General features: G+C 44.3%; 1 protein-coding gene across 1 annotated transcript in view; it reads right to left on the reverse strand.

The window, feature by feature from the left end:
- The window catches only part of doc2b (double C2-like domains, beta), a gene marked incomplete at both ends in the record, with an annotated part of 177156 nt that extends 157028 nt beyond the window's left edge, over positions 1–20128 (reverse strand). Inside the window, one exon of the mRNA XM_080748791.1 lies at positions 19798–20128. Within this exon, the coding sequence (XP_080604917.1) occupies positions 19798–20128 (331 nt within the window). The remainder of the gene's footprint in view (positions 1–19797) is intronic.
- Positions 20129–27046: the final 6918 nt, after the last annotated feature.

Consider the following 27046-nt stretch of genomic DNA (forward strand, 5'->3'; position numbering starts at 1 on the left):
ATTGAGGAAGAAGATCCATTTGTTTACAAACGCTCGCGAAACTAAAATCCAAACCGGGGCCGACCATCGCGGTAAAGTGTCGCCGTGAAAACAGGCAGATCTCTGCTTCCCTGGCGTTCTTTGCACCTTATTCATAGATAAAGCTGTTTTTATGTTTCAGCCTAGAATGGAAGTGTATACAGCCTAGATCCTCCATTTTGTTTCTCTGCGAGCCACGGTATGACGTATGGACCAGGGTCTTTCACAGGGTACACAGAACGGATGCGGCTGCATGTAACCAAGTTAACCCTTTGTCTCGTCTCTCAACGAGATGACTCATTTTTGGCACAGCGACCTCCAGTGGCCGCATGAGTTTGGCTCCCAATTTGTTAATATATATATATATATATATATATATATATCCTATCGATTACTCACAGAGTAATCTTGAATTAGATATTTTTTTTGTTTTTGTCGCATTCCTAAGCCAATCATTTGACGACCAGCAGTGGTTCCCTATGGAGACACAAAGAGCTTGCTTTGTTCCCTATGGAGACACAAAGAGCTTGCTTTGTTCCCTATGGAGACACAAAGAGTTATTACTGGCTTAGGAATGCGACAAAAAACAAAAGATATCCATGAATTCAAGTCTCCATGGGGTGAGAGTAATCGATAGGAAAAAGTCATTGTGGGGGTGAATTATCCCTTTGAGGACCCCCGGGGGCGTCCCCTGGACCCCCACTTTGAGAGCCATGCACTGCTCTGGGCTTCAAAGCCTAGTAGGACGCAGTCCCCTGCGGAAAGATGTGACACATCCTACCAGAGTGTTCTATATTGGACCGTCTGTATGCAGAACGTAGCTTTCCCTGCACTTTCCATCCATGATAATCAGGACTTCCAGGAACCGCATCGTTTCAGGCCAATTAGTGAGCGCACGGCAGGCTTTTTAGACACCAGCACATCATCACCTCAGTGCATTACTGCTGAGAGGGAAAGTCTCTCAAAACTATACTGTCATTTTACACAAACACACACACACACACACACACAAAACTGTCTATTAAGCTGTCATGTGGCAAGTTTGAAGATACTGTTGTGTGTGTGCACGTGCATGCGTGTGTGTGCACGTGTGTGTGTGTGTGTGTCGCTGGTGTGTGTGTGTCGCTGGTGTGTGTGTGTGTGTGTGTGTGTGTGTGTGTGTGTGTGTGTGTGTGTGTGTGTGTGTGTGTGTGTGTGTGTGTGTGTGTGTGTGTGTGTGTGTGTGTGTGTGTGTGTGTGTGTGTGTGTGTGTGTGTATCACATTAGTGCATTAGTACAGCACTAGCTCTTTGCAAAAATACAGAACTGAGCCTGAGATTGATTCTCATGGGGTACTAATAAAGTCCTCATCATCTATCTGCAGTATGGATTCCAATAGGAACAAAAGGCCCCTGAGACTGCAGCCCGCTGTCAATAAAGATGCCAAACCGGATATCTGTCAGTCAGCGTGACAGAACTCTCCAATATCCTAATGTTAAGGTGAGTCCTATGAGAATATGTAGAAAATGTCATCCGTACAGCGTTGCATTAACATTAAAATGGAAATAGAAGTGAAGACAATTTAACCTCTTAAGCCTTATTACAAAGAAATACCTGATCTAAAATCTCACAGCACAACACGATGGGACCTGCAACCTTTTGAGCTATTTCTGAAATAAACTTTCAGTATGTTTGGCCAATAATGAATTATAGAGACGCCATGGATTAAAGTTGTTAAAGTTAGTTTTCTGCTGCAAAAAGTGTCGACTTAAGTTACACGCTTGAGTTATTTTGCAGTATACTTCAGAACACACCGCAAGAAGAAATCTATTTGGCCAGAAGGTCAGGGTGAAAAACACAATATAAAGAAACTCGTATCACTCCCAAGGAATAATTATGTTGAGGACAAACTCCCCCTAAATCAAATGAAACCGCATGCCAACTGTGATGTCAACACTGCAGAAAAGAAAACTCTCTATTTTCTATTTTCCGATGCAATCTAAAACCATAGGTGAAATGTTCCCACAGCGCTTGATGAGATATTCAGCATAATTGTGTGCGAAGCGAAGACATGAGCCGGCGGTGATGAGAGCCAGTGCACACGTCCACCGGCTAAAAGCCTAGTTTTGACCGCCAACACGTCTCGCAGCAGTGCGAGGTGTTGTTTTTTAAAATCAACTCTATTTGTTTTATGTGTGAAGAAAGCCCACACATTTATTAGAGATGGGAAAGGACTTTCATTGGTAATGGATTTTGTTGTCGACGAGACCCATGACATTAACCTATGGTAATGGTACACATGTGTTTTCAGTGTTGGAAAAGGTACTCTCATATTTCACAATGTATAAAATAGGGCTAAAGTGGTTTATGTATGTTTTATATTATTAGAATGTAGTATTTCCGCAAAGTAACTAGTAACTTAAAGTTTCAAATACATGTAGTGGAGTAAAAGTACAATATTTGGATCCGAGATGTAGTGGATTAGAAGTAAAAGTGTTGGAAATTGGAAATACTCGAGTAAAGTACAAAATCTACAAATACCTCAAAATTGTACTTAGTTACTTTACACCACTGTGAGTTTTTCTAGGTCCATGCTTCCCTCAGAGGATGACTGAAGTTTATTGTTTGTGAGAATGGCTATAGTAGTCAAGTCACTTGTGGATATTTACACCAGCAGAATCACATTGTAATGCAGAATACCCCCCACCCACCCACATACTGCACATAGGGACACAAATTCCAACTTGTCACATTTGTGGCACCTTTTCTTTTGGTGCGCTCTAGCATCCAAACTGTTTAACTGTCACTGTCACATGACTGACAAGAACATTTGTACCTAATATGGTGGGAAAAGCTTTTGGCCCTGTTTTGTTTAGGGGCCCCTCAATGTGGGACCCATATTTGGGGTTGATTATTAATGATTTCTGGCTTCTTTTTTTGTTTGTCAAATTGTCAATTTGGCACTTTATAAATTCAACAAGCAATCACAAAGTCTATAACTTTGTCTTTGAAATTATTACTGGTCCTTTAACCTAACTAGGAATATTTATCAATATTTAGCTATATGCATTTGTTATGTTTTTCAATAAAATGTTCATATTACCGACAGAAGCAGCAGACTGCATGCTATGGCCAGTAATAATGTATGTATGTTAAACATTACAAATATTGCTATAATAACGAAACTACATTAATTCAGCAATCAAGATTGCACAGATTGCTGGAGGAACAACAAGAAAGATGATGCACGATGGCCATACGGTACAATCCTCAGTGTTAACTCCAAATATATCCATTTCACTGTGGTCCATTTGGTCACATTTGTAGACTGTTAGAGTTAAATTAACACTCTGGATGTTACAGTGTGTGCTTATACTACTTGGACATGCTGTCAACAACCCGAGTCAATAATTGACCACGTCTACCGAGGGTCAAGGCTGCAAAGCAGAGCAATGTGTGGAAACCTTGACAGAGTTGTCATCTGTTGTGACGTAGCAGATAGGCTACCAGAGGCACCAGTACAACTCCATAATCAGCTCCATACTCATGCCCTCTCTGTGTCCTTAGCACACAGTGGTGGAAAAAGTACTCACATTCTAGGCCTAGAATTATTGAATGCTTTAACCAGTGAAAAATAGCAGATATACAAGCTCACAGCGCGGCACCGAGTGCCGCGCTGCGAGCTTGTAGATCTGCTATTTTTGAAAAAGTCGTGAAAATGTGTGTAAATCTTTGAATATATGTCTTTTCAAAGCGAACGTTTGTAACTCAAATTTTGCTTCTGGGTGGTCCCTGGAACTAAATATGTTGAATGGGGGTCCGTGGCCAAATACATATCCTTTTGGGGGTCCTTCACATGAAAAGGTTTGAGAACCACTGACATAGTAGTCTCTCAAGAACAGGCTAGCTGAGCTCCAGTTAAGTGAAAAATACCTTTTCTTTGACGATAGCTAGACAGATTGCTGACATAGAAACATAGGGGTTTTCAAAAAATCTTAGAAGGATTCAAGAGACACTTGATAAAAATTCTAATTTTCACGATTTTTCAAAATTAGCAGATCTACAAGCTTGTATATCTGCTATTTTTCATTAGTTAAAGCATAAAATAATGATACACAATTTGTGTACCCGTTCTGAATGGTGTCTTGTTAGATTTTAACCGCTTTAACCATCAATTTATGCTTTAGCTATTGAAAAATATTTATACTATTACTATTTTAGAAAAATCGTGAACAATCTCTGAATATGTTTGACCCGATTCTATAAATGTCTTCTAAATCCTTCTTCTAAAATCAGTGGTTCTCAAACCTTTTCATGTCAAGGACCCCCAAGATTACATGTATTTGGCTGCTGACCCCTGATCTCAAAATATGTTGTTCCAGGGACCCCCCAGAAGCAAATATTTGAGTTACAAATGTTCGCTTTTAAAAATATATATTCAAAGATTTCTTTTTTCTTTTATTGATTACTCACACCATGGAGACTTGAATTCAATAATTGTTTGTCTAAGGAATTGGACAAATACAAAAAATTATCCATGAATTCAAATCTCCATACTTAGTTACTTTACACCACTGCTGTATACTTTACACAACTTCTGTAGGCTATAAAAGTCCTCAGTGTTCAATTAAAGGGATTCAGGTTTTTACTTGGGCCTAATTCTTTCAAGATTTGGAAGACAAATGAAGGGTATTGGAATCGGTCCATTCGTTCACCCCCAGACGGTTCACGTCCGTCCGAGGGAGGCAAGCCAATCATTCTTTTTTCCGCCCTCTTTGCCAAATACATATTCTTAAATCTGTCTTGAGAAAACATTATTCCAGTGGTCTACAGCAGGGGTCCTCAAATACAAATCTTGAAGGTCCACAGATATTTTTTTGAAACGGGTCCGGGTCCGGGGAAAAAATAAAACAATTAATATATATATATATATATATATATATATATATATATATTAATATATTTATATTCGCTTATTTTTATTATGTCGGTCAATCTTAATTAGTAGGCTAAGATACAAAAAAGTACCAACCAGGGGTTGACACCATGGTCTCAGAGGCACTTGTCCGTCTGGAAAGTACAGGTCATGTTCTACTTGCCCTCAGGTCATGGCCACTTGCCCTCACTATTGTTCATCTTACATAATTAGGGATCCCTTTCTTATTTTTATTTTTTTACAATGGCTGATGTGTTTTTTTTTTGTAGTTTGTTGATGCAGTAATGGTCTTTTCCCGTTTATTTCTTTATTAAAAGGGTCCTTAAATTATGACTTCACTGTCATCTGGGCTGGGGACTCCTCCTTACTTGATTGAAGAGAAACAACCCATTAAAGCAGGGAGAACAGAATGTTCAAAGTGGAGCAGAGATATTTTGCGCTAGTGCTCTCGTTTCTTTTAACAAACTGGGATAATCTTCGAATAATTTATGCTTGTGTCGCAACGTGAATATCGATATGAAAACAAGGTGTCGCGCGTCAGAGACAGGGGAGCACACACTGAACGCGGACGGCTGTGCAGCGTCGCGTCGCGGTATAGACGCACGTTAACTCACTGAATGCCATCCTTGATTAAAAATCTACAAAACTGGTGCCAGCCATTTTGTTTAATTTTGCCTTTTTATGGGGGCCAAAATCATATTTTGTACTTAAATTACATATATAAATCTATGCTTCTATCGAAAGCCACACTACCCCTCTTACAAAGGAAAACATGTATATTTATATATATATATCCTATCATTAGATTTGGGCTTCAATAGAACATGTGTAAGATGTCTTGATCATCATCATATGTGAATGCTGTCTCTGGGCCTGTGTGTAAACTGGAGTGCAATGGCATGTGAAAACCACCAGGTGGTGGTCTCCTACTATCTGATCAACTAACAGAAGAAGGAAGAAGACGTCCATCTTTTTTTTGGTTTGGGCCTTGTTGTTTACATTTTGGCCAGGCCTTTTAGCTAGCATGCTATACACTTTAGAGCCCTGGCGATCGCGATCAAGGATAGCAATCGCCAAATGGATGGCACCGCTGGTTTCCCGTGAATTTTCTGAGTTTTTGGAGTACTTATAGTTCGTCAGGGAAGCACGGGAAGTGTATAAACGAACGTTTTAAGATAACATTTAAACGGCCGGAACCAATGTTTGGTTATACCGATTTCCCGTCGGACTGTGTTACACTGGTGCTACAGTCAAATCGGCCGTATCGCTCCGGTCACGGAGGCTCATGGCTAACTTCTAGAGTGATTTTTTTGAAATTACAATTATGAAAAAATTATAAAACTTTTGATTAATTAAAAAGACGTAAAAGACGTTTATGGCACTAAGGATCAAAGACGTAATAGACGTTTATGGCGTCCAGTGAGTTTTAAGTGCCGCACGGTAACCCCAACTGGATGCGGCGCGCTGCCACACAGCACATCCATTTCCCCCGGTGGGGAGAACCATGGGAGAACAACATCCATGCAGAAAGAGAGGCAGCCGTCACGGGCCGTGGCACGACGCGACAAACTCTGGTCTCTGGAGATAAGATTACAATCCTGCAAACGTATTCACGATGATGATGTTTTGCGTGAATGAAACCCAACTGATTTATAACTAGTTGCGTTTTTGGTGGCTGAAGCTACTGCTGTTGTTGTTGCTGCTCCGAAAACTTCTGCGGTCTGTGGCAACAGCCTATCAGCGCATCGTTGTCATAGAGATGCCAGCCCATAATACTCTGTTGCCCGGCATCAGCCAATCAGCGCTTGTCTCTCTCTCTTTCTCTCTCTCTCTCACACACACTCAGCGCATGCAATGAAAGTGAATGAATACAACGAGAAGTGGAAACGAAAACGTGGAGATATTTTTCCACTTTTTTTTTTTTTACTATAATTCGTCCTGGGTCCGGTCGGCGGTGCCTCGCGGTCCGGACATGGACCGCGGTACGCCTATTGAGGACCCCTGGTCTACAGGGATAAAATTAGATAAAACAAAGTTGCATAGTTTTAATTACTGGCTTGTCCAGGGGCAATCGAATGGACTAATTCCAATAGTCAGGAACCCAATTTGGAACACACACACACACCCACCCTTAGTTTGTGATCTATCTAAAAATAGGGCCCAGGTTTAAAGAAAACAAAGTTCTCCTTTAACTCTGAGAATGGACATAATAGTAACCATAATAGTATCCAAATGGACCCTCTCGGCTCCATTTGGTTCCATTTTGTCCACTCTCAGGGTGATAAGTGGACGCTGAGGATTTTACTGTGTACAAGGTGTGACAAACAAAAAAAAACAAAACACAATTTGCCCCTTTTCACGACGACCCCAAATGTCAAATCGGGTCTCTGTACTCTAATAGCTGGCATTATGATTACATAATGGGCTTAGCGGGATAACGGTAGAGCAAAAGCAGACTCATTTCTGTGTGATTCGGGCATTGACTCCGGGCAAATATTCACTCAGTGCAGAAGGAAAGTCCCGATATTAGCAATAATGTTCACTACACCAATAGTAGGCTAAGGCTACCAATAAAAAACATATGTTATGAACGGTGTGACACTCCTGACCGGCTTTATTAGCCCTTGGCTATAGTCAGGAGACCTACAGGCCATGCACTGCGGTGTGTTCCACCAGGTTATTATCAGATGACAGTTCACAGATACCCGTAATAGGATTCTAGGGCACTGGGCTGGGCAGCAAATGGAATCCCTCATTACATTAAAGAGTGTGTTATGATGAGACCTGTGTGAAATTTTCTCTGCATCTGTGACATTTTCAGTTTTGCAGGCTTGTACTTTAGTAGTGCAGATTGGCCATCCATTATATTTTGGAGCACAGTAGGGATGGCACGATGTGAACATTTCATATCACGATTATTGTGACAAAAGAAATCGTGATTTACGATATTATCGCGATAATCAAACGCCATTATCCTGGGGTGGAACATTTGCCCAAAAAATAGCCGATCTACAAGCTCACAACGCGTCGCATCGTGGCACGTTGTAGATCTGCTATTTTTTGGCAAAGGCTTTTGATAGAGTGAAAAAAAGACTAAGTATTTATATTATAAGTACCTTTTACCAATTCTAGAGGGTTTAAATGGTACTGGATATGCAGCTCAGCAAATAAAAGGTGATCGATCCCAGTGCGTGACAGAGGACGATTATCACGATAAATTAAATATCCACGATACGATTATTGTGAGTGTTTTTTATCACGACATACGATAATATCGCGTATCGTCCCATCGCTAGAGCACAGCACCATCATCGTCGTACGACGACCTAAACGGGTCGTTATGGTACGCTTGCCTCCCCCCGCTCCTCTCTCCACCCTCTTCATTCAACACCTCCATATATCTTCCTTACTTTTCTCTGGAAATATTAATCCAACCTCCTTATCAAAATGTCAACTATCTTCCCATGCAACAATAGACCGAATTAACTGCTCTTTTCTTTTCTTCTTTTTTCCTCGGCCAAGCAGTTCTAAAACCCCCCAAGCGCCTTCATGTGGAGGAGAGGCCAGCGAGCTACCAGAGCGAGACGTCTCAGGGTAGAGCGGTTACGCACCCCGACCGACCGACCGACCTGCTCCATGCTCCTGTCAACACACTGTGTGTGGCTCCGTTTGCTTATCTCTGGGAAACACAAGAGCCCTGCTCCTGTCATACAGGGCGCTGGTGGAAAAGGTACTCACATTTCATTACAGTCAATATTGCAACGTAGAAATACTACCAGTAAGACTCCCTAAATCGGGATATAAGCGACCGTCAGGTCGCAGCGTGATTTGAGAGCAAAATGTGTAGGAGCAGTGTCCAAAAAAGTGTTTGAAAAATTCGGCCTGATGGTGGCGCTATATGGGACAGATCCATGTTGAAGACATGAGTGTAGACCAATTGTGTACCGATTTGCGTAATTTTAGGTCGAAATTTGTAGGAGCAGTGTCCAAAAATGTGTTTGGCAAGAATCGGCCTCATGGTGGCACTAGAAGAGGTTCATGTGAGAATTGATGGGTGGAGGTTGTGGTTTGGCAGGCAAGGAGTGTGTGTGCAAAATTTGGCATGGAATGAAAGTGTTGATATCACAATGTGCAGATCTACCTATCTAAGTTCACCAATCTTGTAGAGTGGTTACTTTCAAATGGCCGAAATGTATTATAGGGCTGAAGGTGGGTAATGTTAATAATAGTCAAAATCTACAAAGTAACTATAGTAACTAACGATTTATTTAAAATAATTGTAGTGGAGTAAAAAGTACAATATTTTCCTCTGAGATGTATATATCCAAAACCTTTTGTTTTGCATTTATCATTTTAAAAATGATTTAAACTAGTGAAAACAGCCGATCTACAAGCACACAACGCCTCGCGGTGCGAGGCGTAACAGCCGATCTACTGTAGATCGGCTGTTTTCACTACTTTTGTGCGACGGCCTTGCGCTGTTTTCACTACTTTTGTGCGACGGCCTTGTCTGATGAAGCAGGGCTTTACTTTGCGAAAGAATTTACAAATGTGAAACTTGGAGATACGAGGTTTCTGCCCCGACAGTGACGATATGCAGTAGAAGTAAAAATGGAAAAAATGGAAATACTGAAGAAACTAAAAATACCTCAAAATTGTCCTTAAACAGTACTTGAGTAAACGTACTTGGATACTTTCCACTTGGCAGCGGGTTGTGACGTGCCCCCGGCCGCCTGTGTGCACCCTCCAGTAACGCGGCGCTAAGCGATGTGGCAGAGATCCCGGTATCCAATTGGTTGTGATTGCTCCCATCATAGGGGAGCAGAGGACCCTTGGTGGGTGATGCACTTTTCCATTTCAATTAAAATCACAGGTTGAGTCACATTTAATCGAAAAAAAAGGGAGAAAAAAAAGAAGGAAATGAACACTGCCGCCGCTGTTATGCAAATTAGCAAACAGGTTCCCTAGCGGGGGGAGAGAGATGTCCCTGTGTGATCTGTACATACGGGAGAATGCTGCTGCTTCCCCGTAGCCCACTGAGACCTGAGGTCCATTCTACAAATGCCTTCTAAAGCAGGGGTCTTTCAGCGTTTTCAGGCCGAGGACCCCTTAGTTGAGAGAGAGATGAAACAGGGATCCACACAAACTGTTCATAGATTCCATATATTTACATTGTTTGACAGCACAATCATCAGTGTATTTTGGATTCATGTCAATTTGTTTTTTTCAGATATTTAACCACTTGAACCGTCAATACTTAATAAACTTGACCTTTCACTCTGTACTCTTTGCCAAAAATAGCCGATGATGTGAGCTTGTAGATCTGCTATTTTTGGCTAAAGTTCTCAGAATATGGACGTTAGGGTTCAAGTGGTTAAGACAGCAGTGTGTTTGAGGAGCTCCTGCTCTCACTTTCTTTAAAAAGTTATTTTCAGAGCCTCACTTGCTTTAAACGACACTAAAAGTGCAGTAATAGCATCCTTTACGACTTTCCATCGATTTGAACCGAAAAAGAAGATTGTAGAATGTCGAACTCGCAGAAACCAGCGGTCCCTGCAAAACCGCAGACACGCCAGGTCACCAAGAAGGACGACCCGCCGGCGCCATTAACCACTGCGGACTTGGCCATTGTTCTCACACGGTTTGACGAATTAAATGCATCCATAACCTCCGAATTCAAGGCAACTAATGCAACCATCGCTTCACTGGAGGCGAAAATAGACAACGTGCAAATCCAGCTCTCTGACCAGGGACAGCGTCTGACAACATTGGAGGAGGACGCGTCGCGTTGTTCCGACAAGCTCGCCGAGCTGGACGCTAGATGTGATACTTTGGAGGATAATTATGTTAGAATCAAGGCCAAGGTCGTCGACATTGAGTCCCGGGGGCGTAGAAATAACGTCCGTATAATTGGATTACCCGAACTAATCGAAAAAGACCAGCCTAATAACTTTTTTTCTAACCTACTTGTCGACATTATGGGCAAGGATCTGCTACCAGAAGCGCCCGAGCTTGACATAGTGCACCGAGCCTTGGCTCCCAGGCCTGGGCCTGGTGCCAGACCTCGGGCTGTAATAGCTCGTGTCCACCGTCACCGCATCAGGGACGCCATCATCCAAGACGCCAGGAAGAGAAGGGGAACCCTAAATTACAAGGGGACCCCTGTTCAGATCTTCGAGGACCTGCCACAAGAAATCGTCGAACAGCGTTCGGCCTATCGAGACGTGATGTCCGCCCTGTACAAACGCGGCTTTAAACCGAAGCTCCTACATCCATCTCGACTCTTCATAACCACCGCGGAGGGGAGGAAACATCTTTCCTCTCCAAAAGAAGCCGCAGACTTTTTGAAGAAGAACCAGGGGCGGAACGAGGGGACATCGCCTTCAACTTCGACCGCATCGGTTTGAGAAGGGACTGTAGAAGTACATTGGACTGGCTTGCTTGGCCAGCTAACACATGCTAACATGCTATATATCCTCCAGTAATTGTTTATTTATTTATTTTTCTACTTTTTTATTTTTATACACACATATATGGTCGATCTCTCGTACTCCACAGTTGATACTACAGTATTAAGTAAATGTTTAGATGGGTTTGACTTGTGTTATTTGCTACGCCACTTTTTATTTATTTGTATTGTTTTACAGTAGCTTGTGGAATGGTCGATAGTGTGTGGGGTTGGCTAGCTAGCTAGTACATGCTAACGGGGGTTTTTCTTTCTTTTATTTTTCCTATTTCCTTTTCTAACGTAAATGTGCAACCTTTTTCTGACTGATATTATATGATCAAACGGCGTATGTAGACATGTCCGTTCCAACGGTTAATGCGAACCACTTGTTTACTCAATTAGGTATTTTGTTTACGGCGAATTCTATTGTGCCTGTGGTATGCTAATATGCGCTGTTTCTTTCTCTCCGTACATGACGATTACGTTACGGCGGTTTAGTTAAGTGTTAGAGAGCGATCGAATGCTTTGCACTTTATGATGACATGATTGTAGTCGAGACTTCTCGACATGTTTTCGTTGTTTTCTTCCTACTATGTGGCTTTAATATGCTGATAGCCTGAGTTGGTTGGTTGTTTTTGGTCAGTGGCCGCCATTGTGGCGCCTCTGACAGGATGGACCAAACTGTGAACTCTGAACTCTGAACCTCGCTCGACAATGGCTCTACACTGCCTCTGCCGGTTGGGAGGTGGTATCACTACTACTTTTGTTACTTTTTCTTTTTGGTTATAACAGCAGCCTCTCTCTATTTTACAACTGACTCATGGACATTATTATTATTTCTTTTAACCTTTTGGATAGATATGTCGACACATAGCACCTTCCCTCTGGGATTATATATCCTATTATGTTTATGTGTTTTTTTTTTCTTTTAATTTCTGATGTCTGGGGGCTGCCTTTTGGGACCCGGTGGCAGTCCAGTATTGGGGCGTCTGGGTGGGCAGGTTAAACTTCCTGTCCACCACCATGGAGCACTACCTTCATGGTGCATTCGGCTTGGCCGGGCGCTCCAACGAGCACAATTGGCTGTGTTCGTGGGAGGGAAGTCGATTGGGGAGGAGGAACAGATTTTGTCTCTGCATTAACGGTTCCCACAGTGGTCAGGGCGCCTGTTCAGAGAGGGGTGGAACCGGGGAGGATAGCGTGTACCTCCACATGCGTTACGCAGCCCTGGTGAAGCTCCTTAATGTCAGGTGAAAAGAAGATGGTGGCATGACGGATCGGGTATCGGAGGAGACCCGTTGTTGTCTTCACCCTCCCAATGGCTACTGTGGGGATTAGCAGGGATAGGTCAAACGTAGAGTATGGGGATGGGGGAATTGGCTTGACACTAAATTGGGTATATGGGGAAAAAATGTTTTCTTTTATTATCTCTTATGGGCAGGGTTTCTCTTCCTTACAACTGAATGTGTACGTACCGTGATCGCCTCAGATCCTGTGCTATTTTTTATCAATGATTGTTGTGATTGGAATGTGATTTGGGGTGCCATCACTATACCTGCCTCATTGTGACATTGTACCTTAATAAAAAAGATTTGAAAAGAAAAGGGTTCAAGTGGTTAATATAAAAAAAGGTGTGTCAGTGACCCTCAAAATGATATGTATTTGGCCGCAGACCCCCATCTGAAAATGTTTTGTGCCAGGGTCCCCCTGAAGTGAAGATTTGTGTTAAAAATAGCACATGTACAGGCTCGCAGTGTGGCTCAACGTGACATGCTGTGAGCTTGTATATCTGCTATTTTTGAGCGGTGCAAACCGTTCCTACATTTCTCTTTGTGTGTATTAGCCCAATGTATCAGTACGGATCTCCATGTATTAGTCGGGGGATATCTTAAAAAGTCCTGGAATAAATTCCTTACCAAATGATTTCTTCACCAATGTGTTTGTAAAGGTGTCTAGTAACACATCTCACAAAAAACTGAAATTCACACCAAAATAAATATGCTTTAAGTAGCATGTGAGGGGTCAAACTAGGGTTTTTTCATGTTTCTGAATCCATTGCAAGCATTTGTTTTGCACGAAAAACGTTCCTTGGGGTAAAGGCGGCTCCCACAGTGATGAAAAGTGATGACTCATCACTAAACCATAGTTTTGTGGGGGCTTTTTTCGCCCCATGTTTTTCGTGTAAAACAAATGCTTGCAATGGATTCAGAATCATGAAAAACACCTAGTTTGACCCCTCAAATGCTACTTAAAGCAGATTTATTTTTGTGTGTTTTATCCTATATAGTTAATTTAATGGGACCCCAACTTTCAGCAGTTGTCAAGGATTCTCCTAGCCAATGCTACAATCTAAAATGAAGCAGATGCTTTCCCCGTTTGAATGGGTTAGAGGAGTAATACAGATAGTAGATCAAGTCCACAAGGCCGCGCTGAACCAATTTATGGCACGGCTGCTGCTTTTTTGAATCGCAAACAGGAAGGAGTTATGGCTCCTTTTCTCTACCATTAGACGCGGCAGTGCCAGTGGAGACGGATCAAGTCACGGTTCTAAACCCATCTTTGACAGAGAGACATTCAAATCCAACTGTCGCAAAGCAACAGATTGCACAGAATCACCCCACTGGGCTCCGCCAGCGTTCCATTTGAACTAGAATGCTAGCCGCCACACTGCCAAAAAGATGATGAGAAGTTTGTCACGGTGTGAAGTCGATGGCTCTCTGAATCACCAGACGATACTGTATGCAGAAACGTCGAGACACTGAATAGTTGAAATCCCAGCTCTTAAATGGTTCCAAGTAGCCTTGATTTGAAGGAGAGGTTTGTTCTCAAGCCCTAAACCGAGGCGAGATACTCCATTGTATACACAAATATATCTCTTTAGCCACTTAGCAAATGTTTTCATGTTTCACTTTAGGCTAATGGATTAGAACTACCATCACTTTGCGAACCACTGCTCTGAATACCAAATCTCTTTACGGAAAATAGCTGATCTACAAACTCACAATCTGTGTCGCTGCTACGCGTCGTAAGTTTGTAGGTCTGCTCGCCCCCCCCCCCTCCCTCCCCCCCCCCCAGAGTAGGGACTCTAGGGTCCACGTGGTCAAAGAGAAACGTGTGTTCGTTGCTCCAGCGAGCAACCCTGTCTCCCCTCACACATTCCCCCGGCATATAAACTGTGCCTCTTGGGGATATGGTTTGCGACGTTGCATCATCAGAGCCGAGCGGCCGAGTTGTTTTCTTTACCGTGTCTCCCCTCATTAGACTTCGTTTAGCACTGCAGGTGTGGGTTTTTTGTCATGGCAGGCTGGTCTCTGGTGCCTCTGCTCTGCCAGCAGTCCTTCCAAAGACGTTTTATTTATTATTATTCATTCGTTGTCACGGTGCTTGCACTGTGCAGTCTCACAGTCCGACACGCCGGATTAATGGCGTGGCACGTCGCCGACGTCTCCTCAGGTGTTCGTCAGATGGTTAATTTGGTGCCACTGTGAATGCACTGTCTGGCGGGGTCTGTCCGCGGGGAACGTGCAGCGTTGCAGTGCAACCAGGGGCGTCACACACGGGGGGGGGGGCAGGGTAGTGGGACTGAGTTACTAGGGCCCAAGGTGGAGGGGCCTTAATTATTGGGTCTGGGTCCTTTAGTGGAACTAAATATTTTGAGATGGGGGTCCGTTTCCCAATACATATCATTTTGGGGGTCCGTGGCCATATCATTTTGGGGGTCCTTCACATGAAAAGGTTTGAGCACCACTGACAGAAACATGATTTGAAATATTCAGACTTGCACTTGCACAAACTTTCAAGATTTTTCAAAAATAGCAAATCTACAAGCTCGCAGTGAGCTTGCTATTTTTCAATGGTAGCACAAAAGAATACATAATAATGCGCTTCCTTGGACCCAGGGCCCATAATTTCGTGCGACACCACTGAGTGCAACTCATGCTGAACTGACACCTTGGACGCAAAGTGCTAATATGATGTATAATAGCTCCCTCTCAAGACCATGAATTGTAATTTTCCATGCCTATTCATAAAGCCGGCGCATAGAACAACTCATCCACCGATTTACTCAGATAAGTGTGGCTTAAGGATGTGGAAAAATTGCAGGGAAGTGGCGGCGGATGTCAAAGCCACCATGTTTAGCTCTCGCAGTACATATTATACACGCAGACAGAATTCTCTCCGACTAAATAGCATTATAATCTATACTGAAGTGTTTTCTGTAATGAATCACATTAATTCTTGTGCAGACACACCACGTCGCTGTCGACAGAAAACAAACAAATACCCTTGCCAGCACAAAATCACATTTTTGCACACAGCAGTATATAACTGGTGTGGCAACTACTTTCTCACGTGGGAGAGAAAGCTACTCTCCGCTTCTGTTTACCCCTCTCGATAAGACCATTATCTTCGCTGTTGCAGAAACCTTTTTAGGCCTATGTCCAAAAACTGTTACATTGGGGAGACCTTGGGAATGGGGAGACCTCGAAATGTATACGTTTGAGAAACACTCTCGCCAAAATAAAAGTCTGGGTTTCCGAGGCTAGAGAAACACTGAAATAGGGCTTTCATTTAGGGCTGTCACGATTATGACATTTTACATGACGATTAATTGTCTCTCAAATCATTTAATTGTGCATTTGTCGTTGACAATTGCATTTCTGTTTGGCTTTTAGGCTTTGAAGTTGCACGTGGCAATCATGACACGTAACTTAAATATACAAAGAAATTACTGACATATTTGACAATTTTATACCTAAAAAAAGAACATTGATAGTGGAAATAGCTAATCTACAAGCTCACAACGCGTCACATGGTGACACATTGTGAGCTTGTAGATCTGCTATTTCCACTACTTCTTGAAAGTGTTTGTAACTATATTAACATTTCTCAACATGGAAACGATTATGACGATTATGCAAAATAATTGCGATTACCTCAAATAATTGCAATTAGACCGAATAATTGTGACAGCCCTACTTTCATTTATGAAAAAAAAAGAAGCCATATTTCAATATGGCTTCTGCCCAGGAACGTGCTGACCATTGGTTCCATTTTGGGGGCTGTGCGGCCAACAACGTAAATCGTCACTGTCGGGCAGAAACCTCGTATCTCCAAGTTTCAAATGTATAATTTTTTTTGCAAAGCAAAGCCCTGCTTCATCATACAAGGCCGTTGCACAAAAGCAGTGAAAACAGCAGATCTACAAGCACACAACTAGTTTAAATCGTTATATCGGCTGTTTTCACTAGTTTAAATCGTTATTAAAATGATAAATACAAAACAAACGGTTTTGGACATATAAGGTTTCCACCCGACAACGACGAAATATATATAAAAAAAAAAAAAATGAGGGCCTCTCCAACTCTTTTTCCCGGGCTGAATCAGGGGCCCAGCACGTCCCTGCTTCTGCCCGACAGCAACGATGGTATCCTTTCACGAAGGCATATGAACATCTGCCAGAGCAGACCTGTTGGCTGTGCTCTCTACCCTCCCCCCCTAGCTGTCCAGCTCTGGATTAGAGCTGCCCTAAACCCTCGTGCATGTGACAGTACATGGATTAACTCTTTGGAGAAGCCTCGCTGCCGTCACGCGTTAACCTGCAATCACGAGAGAACCCTGACTGTAGAGCGCCAGAAGCCATTCTATCCAGTGCTCCCCGTGAGAAAAGGCATGGTTAAGTAGGGCTGCAACTGTCGATTATGTACTTATTATTCTGCAGATTACTCTTTCGGTCAATCGAATAATCGAGAAGCGTGTTTTTTTTGTGTGTGTGTGGATCATTTGTAACAATCAACGTGATAAATTGTTTTATTTTAATTTTTTATAGTTGACTAAATTGATTAGGCTGATTAACCACTTTAACCCTATATTATAGTTAACACTGTCGCACAAATATAGCCAGTGGTGTGTTCTAGACTTTTTTTGAGGGCATACTCTAATCTGATCCGCGGCTATTCGTGTGGCCAGGGCAGACGCCAGTGATTTGATGCCTATTAAATATGCTACTTTGAAAGGTTTCACGAGGGCAGACGCTATTCATATTTTTATTTCCGAAAGCAGACGCCGTATAAGTGCGTTTCAGGTAGAACACAGCACTGACAATAGCTGATCTACAAGCTGACCATGCGCATTGTGAGCTTATAATCGATTAAATCAATTACCGTAGTTTGATTAATGGTTGCATCCCTGTTGTTGAGCACGAGTGGTTTGGTGTTGGTGGGGTTCATTAGAAGGTTAGTCTCTTAACAGGGACGTCTCTCTACACCTGTAGCTTTCACGACTTTTCAAAAATAGCAGATCTACAAGCTCGCAGCGCGGCACTCGGTGCCGCGCTGTGAGCTTGTATATCTGCTATTTTTCAATAGTTAAAGCATAAAATGATAATACACAGTACTGTGGACGCCAGAGCCCGTGTCTTGTTGTCCAGCACAGGATTCACAGTGATTCTATCGCCCGTGACAACCCAGCGTTAGATTAAAGGAATGCTCCCTTCTACGCTCAACAAGTCATTATCGTTGAATTGACGCGAGCGCGCAGGCACATGCACCTCAATCAGTGCCTTCAAACACACACACACTCACTCACGCACACGCGAGCGCCTTGCACACATACATATCGTCACTGTCGGGCAGAAACCTCGTATCTCCAAGTTTCAAGTTTGTACGTTTTTTCACCAAGTAAAGCCCTGCTTCATCATAGAAGGCTGTCGCACAAAAGTAGTGAAAACAGCACACATCTACAAGCACACAACGCCTCGCACCGCGAGGCGTTGTGTGCTTGTAGATCTGCTATTTTCACTAGTTTAGTTCATTTTTAAAATGATAAATACAAAACGAACGATCTTGGACATACAAGGTTTCCAGCCGACAACGACGATATGATGCTCAGAGACGCGGGAGACAACACATAACTTCCCTGTCTCGTCAAAGCCCTGCGTATGAATGTAAACAACCTCTGCTCCCCGCGGCTCAACAATACGCCTACAGACGCACACAGCAAAAGCCCTCAGTGTTGGTTTAACTCTGAGAGTGTCAAAATGGTCTCGCCTTTTACACTCTCAGAGTTAAACAAACACTCGGAGGAGCCCGCCGCTGGAAGGAAGCAATGAATCATACAAACAGGTGATCGACAGCGGATAGAGTCACATGAATCAATGAACCAAGAAACCCCTGGATAAATAAATAGAATAGGTAAATAAAAAGGGGACACACACACGCACGCACGCACAGAATCTTCTGCACAGTCACCCTGCACACACATACCCCTCGGGGACATTAAATCATCATCAAGCCTCATCATGCGTCTCTCGTCCTCATTAGGGAGAGACTTAAAGACGAGCAGAGCGGAACCGCTGGAGTCACACAGTCATCGCAGAGGCAGCAACAGTTGGCAGTCTGTCGACAAGCCCAAGAGTTAGGAGCTGGAAGCTCCACGCGGGAAGACGTGGACTCACAAACAATCAAATCCACCACCACCACGCTAAATAAATACACATATATGGACTCGCAACGGGAGACCTGGGAGAGGAGAACACAACAGATGCAGGGGAGTGTGGTCAAAGGAAAGGGAAAAAGGGGAAAGATAACGGCACAAAGCCAAGCCACCACCGCAGAGGTGCCTGGCAACCGGTGGTGAAAATGGAGAGTAATCGGAGAAAGGGTGGTTTGGGAGGGAGGGGGGCTAAAAGCACCGGGGCACGGCTGACAGACATCTAAAGCCTTGATTTATAGTTTTGTGTCTCGCCCAGAAAGTGGCAGATGTGCGAGCTCACGGCTTTATCTGCTATTTTTGGGGCCAGACACAGGCACGCAAACTAAGTATAAATCAGGGGGGGGGGGGGGCAACATCAAGGGAGGGAGGGAGGGAGGGGGGGGGGGCAGACAAGAGAACAGGGGCGTCAATTGGGTATGGCAGGGGTATGCAGCTGCCATACCCTGGGTCAAGGGGGGAAAATAAATAGAAATCCATGAATGTCTCTTTGTATATCTGTTCTGGTTATTATGTTGTTAAATTACAGTAAAATAACTACAAATTCAAAATGTAACAAAATGGTCACTTTAACAAGGTATTATAATTATATTCTCCACCCGTTTGTTCTCCCCATCTTGACAAAATGGTATATTCCCAGGTTCCGGAGGTCAGCTGCACAGGTGTGATGCATTATTGTTAATTGTGGCACGTTTACTAACATGCCAAGTTTAGCTGCACTTGAACAACCGAAAAAATAAAAATGAAATAAAATGTACTTCTTAAAAAAAAATGTATCATGCCTGTTACTAAGGTATGGCAACATGACTGGTGTCGCGCGCGTGCAAGACACCAGTCATGTTGCCATACCTTAGCTTGTTCTGAACTGACGCCACTGCAAGAGAGTCGGAGTGTAAAGGAGAGGCAGAGAGGGAGGGTCACTCACTGGAGTCATCTGAGTCATAGCCCTCCACATCTGGCTCCTCGTCCCTCTTGGTGGCCTGCGAGGAGGAGGTGGCGGCCGTGGCGCCGCCCGCCGAAGCCGCCCGGTCCTGGCCGTCCTCGGCGCCGCAGCGGACCGGGTCACTGTCGGACGCGCCCCCGCCCCCCGCGGCGGCTGGGGCGCGCGGGGGCAGCACCAAGGGCGGCAGTCCCCGCGGGTAGCGGGGGAAGTAGTCCGAGATCTGCTTGATGGGCTGGATAGGGCCAGGGCACACGTCAATGGCCATGTGCTCCTGGATGCTGATGGTGGGTTTCTCGCCTTTGCGTTGTGTCATGCATGCGATCCCCCCCGGCCCGGGAGCAGTCCCTGCCCGGCCGCAGAGCCGACCTGACCTCCCCCTCCCGAAAACAACAACGACGACCCCCCCACCCTCCAAAAAAAACAAAACAGGAGCCACCCCCCCCCCTCCTCCCCGTTGTTCTGGTAGAGGTGGATGTTGTCCTGGGGCGGCTGGGGGAGTGGGATGCGGTCCAGGTGCTACAGTACACCGGTCCTGTGAGGAAGAGTTGTGGCTGTGTGCGACCTGCTGCTTCTGCTCGGCTCCTCACACCATGCTGTCTGACAGACTCACTCACTGCCCACTATCTACCCGCTGCCTCTGCTCTGCTCCACCTCTCCCTCTCTCTCTGTGTCTCTCTCTCTCCCTCCCTATACCCCACACCCTGCCCACAGCTCCGCGTATGCGAGAGAGAGAGAGAGAGAGAGAGAGTGGTGTGAGGGAGAGAGGGAAGGGATTAAGGCGAGAGGAAGGAGGGATCAGATGATGTCACTGCTTAGCAACCAAGCGGTAAACAGGAACCGTCGACCGAGGTGCTTAATTGTGATATTAACCCATCCATCTGTCAGTGGGAGGGAGGCTCGGCGGCAGCACACAGCGCGCGTGCGCGCCATGCGCGCCGTGCGCAGACATACTCTACCCACAAGATAGATCAATACCCCCCTCCCCACCAACCTCCAGTTTCATTACGTGAGACAATGATTAAGTCTTTTTAAGTCTTATCCTTAAGGGCAGAGTGTGTGCGTGTTGCATGTGTGTGCGGGTGTGTGTACGTGCGTGTGTGTGTATGTGCGTGCGCTGACACTGACAGATAATTTGTGAATTATGTTCAATGAAGGATGGCAAAGCAGTGTGGCACTCTGGGGTATTCAAAGTGGCCCTTTGTAAGCCTCAAACCATTTGATTTAAATTAAGCAGTGCAGCAAGTCCACAGCGAACTAAGGCGGCGTGTGCAAAGATAACCGTTAAATTCCCCCGAGCAAGTGGTTGCCGAAGCATTGTTGTCATGACAAGACTAAGAGTCTAAAAAGCGCCACTGGCTTTCGCTCCAGAGGTTGTGCTGCTCCTTGCACCTCCAGGACCATACTGTATGTGTCACGGATGTGTGAGAGAGAGTACAGATCTATGCAGCAATCGATATGTGAAAAGGAAACGTGAGAAGGTGCACATCGTCGTTTCGTATCTCCAAGTTTCAAATTTGTACCTTCTTTCGCAAAGTAAAGCCGTGCTTCATCATACAAGGCCGTCGCACAAAAGTAGTGAAAACAGCAGATCTACAAGCACACAACGCCGTTGTGTGCTTGTAGATCGTTTGTTTTCACTAGTTTAAATCATTTTTAAAATGATAAATGCAAAACCAACGGTTTTGGACATACCAGGTTTTCACCCAACAACGACGATATCCTTCCACATACTCTGCAGGTGGTGTGGATTTTCAGGCTGTGTGTTTTGAGTCGTGAGACTATGAGAGTCATATCGTTGACGTTTTAACTACTTAATTATACTGTACTTTGTAGACAGGGGTCCCCTAGTGATCTTGGTCCCCTCTGTTTCACCTCCAAATCTCTTCACCGAAAACAGCCGATCTACAAGCACACAACGTGCCGTGTTGTGATGCATTGTGAACTTGTAGTTCACAGTGTTTGCTAGATGTCCGCCAGTAGAATTGGGGCACTAGAGTTCACATGGTGTATTCTGCTCATGCTCACATAACAGTTTGTTACTTTACTGCCCGTTGTATTTATGCAATATAGACATTTCTCTTCGGTTCAATGTACTTTTCCCCTGCTACTACAAATCATTATGAGGGATTGAATACATTTCTCAGAATAAAAAACCTTGGGACATTGCAGCCTCCCTGGACGTTTGTGTTGATAGCAACTATGTATGCGCTGGTCCAGTGGAGAGAGCGCTCCATTACGAATGCCGGACAGCTCATAACCTATACAATTCTTCTTCTTATGACACATGTATTATTTTTTATCAATCTCCTCTCCTCCTCCAGTGGCTGACTCTTGCCTTGTGGGCACTGTTCCACTTTTTGAGCCCCCTTTGAAGTTCCACCACTTTTTACAGCATGAAGGCCCTTTCCCACTGGGCGCGATAACGATAAAAAAATATCGTTTTTCAATTGAAGTGGATGGTAGCGTCCACACCACAACGATAAAGCCGTCGCCGACATATCGTTTTCGCGCCCATTGGGAAAGGTGTGTGTGTGTGTGTGTGTGTGTGTGTGTGTGTGTGTGTGTGTGTGTGTGTGTGTGTGTGTGTGTGTGTGTGTGTGTGTGTGTGTGTGTGTGTGTGTGTGTGTGTGTGTGTGTGTGTGTGTGTGTGTGTGTGTGTGTGTGTGTGTGTGTGTGTGCGTGCGTGCGTGCGTGCGTGCGTGCGTGCGTGCGTGCGCGTAGCAATAATCTTGCAAACCACTGGAGCGAACACCGCCAATCTTTTTATGCACGCTGTCAGCAGACCACATAAGCACCTTCCCTAATTTCTCTTTTGAAATTAACTTCAGTTTGATAATGGAAGTCAGAGGGGCTCTGATCACACTGAAACCTTGCCCAAATTAAAATTTTACGGTCAGGCCGTTGTGATTACGTCTGCGTAGCCTGCGAAAAGACTCATATACTGTATACTGTATATGGTCCCTGTCGGGTGGAAACCTCATACGTCCAAAACGGTGTACACTTTTTTAAAAACATTGCAAAAGTAGCAGATCAGCAAGCTCGAAATGCCTAGCTTGTTGTGGATCTGCTACTTTTGATGCTTTTGTGTGACACGGTAGATAATTAAAGTACGAAGATATAAGAGGTTTCTGCCCGATATGTCTCAAATGACACGATGTCCGAGCCCATGCCTTTTCTATGTGGATTGCAAAATATCCTTTCTTTTTGACAGGTGCTAACCGCTCCTACTGTACATCTGGCTTTGTCTGTTCGTGTGTATGTACGTACGTCCGACACTTGGCTCATTAGCTTAAAGGTAGGGTAAGTTAATTCAAATAATAACAAAATGGGTCTATGTTCTGATAGAACTAGTTACTATAGAGTGTTTGGTCCACCGGGGGACATTGCAAATATCTGTTCAATGCACCGGCATTGTCCCCGAGATGACTGGAAAATATAAGAATCATTTCAGTGACTTACTGTATAGGACCATTAATGCCATATTACGTTTATAGGGGCCATTATGGAAGGAGGAAATTATTCACTAAATAGCGCATGTAATTAACTTCCTTGAACAGCCTGGGGAGAGCGTGATAACGGGATAATTGCAATGTCCTTTTCAATTTACACGAGGGCTACGTACATACTGTACAACAAAAGTGTCCGGCAAACATAACACGCACACTCCCATTGTGCTGGGAAACACAATAAGACAAGGCTGAAAAACCTCGCTTTGTCTGAAACACTAAAGAATTTGAGGACTGCTTTCCCTGCTGTCCTATTGGCTGTGCAAATAAACTACTTGTTGACTTCTTCAAGCTTCATATTTATTATGAGAATATAAACAAGAATACAGAAATGGAAAAGTGGCAAGTAGGATATATTGTGCAAATGCCTGCATTTTGAGGCAGTGACTCAGAGGGGATGAAGTCGCACGCACGCACGCACGCACGCACGCACGCACGCACGCACGCACGCACGCACACACACACACACACACACACACACACACACTATATATTTACATCACTTGTGGGGACATTACATAGACTTCCATTAATTTTTATGGAAGTCTTGTGGCCTTACCCTAACCTCTATACCTAAACCTAACCCCTAACCCTAACCTTAACCCTAACCCTAAACCTAACGCTAACCGTTGTGGGGACCTACTATTTTGTCCCCACACTGTCAGAGGTCCTCTGCAGGTGACTGTGTGAACATGCGTTTTAGTCCCCATAAGTATAGCTAGACAAACTCTCTCTCACACACACACACACACACACACACACACACACACACACACACACACACACACACACACACACACACACACACACACACACACTAAGCCAGAACAAATTAACAAGAACAGAAGGGAGGGGCTGTGTCTGTGAACACAGTCCAGTGGTGTCTGGGTCACTTGAGGTGAGCTTCATTCTAAGCCAGGTTTTGGCTCAGCATCCTTCCTGCTTGTATTTAGTTTTTAATGACAAACAAATCAATATCGGTCGTCTCGTCCAGTTGGATGGAATAACAGCGGCGCCTGTTAATGTCAGTATGATTTTACCATCATCTGTAAGCCTGGTAAAAGTGGCACCAAGTGTACAGAGCCACGAATCCAATTCATTTGTCCGAATCTGGTGAATGTTAACCTGGTGAAAATACCATGCCTAAACCTAAACCTCGCCCTAACCCTAACCTCAGTAAAACTATGCCTAAACCTAACCCTAACCAAATCAGGACTAATGAGATGTAGGATTTATGGGCAGCTGTATAGCCTATGGTCATGTGCATACCGGTATGTGGGGCTGACCGACTCCAAACTGGGCGCATGCATTGGCAAGGACTCTAGGGAGCGAGGACACATCATCACCACCTCCACAAAGGTTGTGCTGAAGCAGCTCTGGTGGACTGAGCTGTGTTTTTAGAAGGGAGATGACTATTTTGGGACTTGAAGTTGGAGGTAAGGGATGGACACGAAATCAAGCAAAAGGGGTGAAGAGATAAGCAGACTCTTGTATATTATATGAGGTGTTATTGTGATATGATGGTGGGAGAAATCAAATGGCATGATGTATCATCACACCTTGACATTTAGGCTTGCTAAACTGTATGCAACATGGCTTTCCAAACAGGGCAAACGGGTATGGGAAGTCACCCATCAGGAAATTTTAGTTGATCATTAACTGTCATTACAAATCATTGCAATTTTATAATGTATAAATAATAATTACATTTCTGTTTGCTTTTTTGGCTTTGCAAGCAAACTTCACAGTGCATATCGTCGTTGTCGGGTGGAAACCTTGTATCTCCAAGTTTCAAATTAGTCCGTTCTTTCGCAAAGCAAAGCCCTGCTTCATCATATAAGGCCGTCTCACAAAATGAGTGAAAACAGCAGATCTACAAGCACACAACGCCTCGTGGTGCGAGGCGTTGTGTGCTTGTAGATCGGCTGTTTTCACTAGTTTAAAGCATTTTTAAAATGATAAATGCAAAACAAACGGTTTTGGACATACAAGGTTTCCACCCGACAACGAGGATATGTAGCAGAGTGAGTCACTATACCTCAGCCTGATGGCCTCAAAAATCTAGCCTGATTTCAGACTCAGCTCACGCTTTAGTCTGAAGCTGTGCCCTATTCTAAATGATTTACGGGGGAGGGACTTTGCGAGCGTGCGCGTGCGTGACCGCGCGCGAGTGATCGCGACGCATCGTGCTCGCGACACACGGTGATCGCGACGCACGGCCGCGGTGTATGTGTTTGTGTGTGTGTCTCTGTCTGTGCCAGTGACTGCTTCCACACAGAACTGCGACCACGACCAGAAACATGTAATCAACATTAACAGCTTGTGAACTCAGCGCGTGCGTGTGTGTGTGTGTGTGTGTGTGTATGTGTGCGTGTGCCTGTCGTGTGTGAACTTCGTTTGAAATCGTTTCAACTGCTGCGCTGATTGGATATTCGTTAGACCCACCCCCCACCCCCCGCGCTCATTGGAGCAGCCGAATTTTTGGGTTGCTAAAGCCGATTCCTGTACTCAGCTCCAGACCAGAGAAAGAGTCCACTCTGAGAGTGGGCGGGGTCTATGGTCTGGAACCAGGCAATCAAAAATCTACTATCTACCTCGGTCCATAGGGATATCCCTTTGGATCAATGGTTAAGATATTGGACTTTAACGTGGGAGACCCGGGTTCAAATCCCGGGCGTTAGACATGACAAATAACCCATTAAGACCTGAGGCTGATTCTACAGAAGGCTTCTAAATCAGTAGTTCTCACACATTTAAGATTAAAACAAAATGTCCTAAAATAGCAGATGTACTTGTGTATCTGCTGTTTTTCAATAGCCAACACAAAGATGTAAGTGACACAGATGCTTTCCCGGTTTGAACAGGCCAAAGGTCGACAATGCAACTGTGTGTTGTCAAACTACCGTAGGTAACAAAATAGGCTAAAAGTTACACAGTTTACCTTTAAATAATACAAAGCATATTACTGAAAGCACAACGAAATGACTGAAATACTGGTACCAATAATCAAAATAAACAACGCACTATGGCCAAAATAGGAACATCTTTCTTGATTTTATACTGAATGCATTGCAGCTCAATGTTCCTCACGTTCACATTCTCTTATAGCAATAATACTCTACAAGCTCATTTTCTTTGAAAGTATATGAACATTTTCATCCATCCATCCATCCATCCATCCATCCATCTACAACCGCTTAACCGGAATCGGGTCCCGGGGGTAACAGTTCCAACTGAGATTTCCAGATTTCCTTATCCCAAGCAACTTCCTCCACTCCCTCAGGGAGTATCGAGGCGTTCCCAAGCCAGTTTGGAGATATAGTCCTTCCATCTGGTCTTTGGTCTGCCACGGGGTCTCTTCCCAGTGGGACGTGCATCGAGGAACTTCCTATAGGAAGGCGTTCGGGGGGCATCCGTACTAGATGCCCGAACCACCTAAGCTGACTCAGCGGTTCTACTCCAAGTCTCTCTCGGGTGACTGAACTTCTCACCCTATCTCTAAGGGAGATACCAGCCACCCGTCTGAGGAAACCCATTTCGGCCGCTTGCACCCGCAACCTTATACTTTCGGTCATGACCCACACTTCATGACCATCGGTGAGAGTAAGAACGAAGATTGCTCAGTAGATAGAGAGCTTTGCTTTCCGGCTCCACTCTTTTTTTCTTCACCACAGTGCGATTTAGCGACTGCAAAACCGCTCCTGCTGCTCCGATTCTCCGGCTGA

This window comes from Nannobrachium achirus (genome assembly GCF_963921795.1).
Source record: "Nannobrachium achirus genome assembly, chromosome: 19".
Lineage (NCBI taxonomy): Eukaryota > Metazoa > Chordata > Actinopteri > Myctophiformes > Myctophidae > Nannobrachium > Nannobrachium achirus.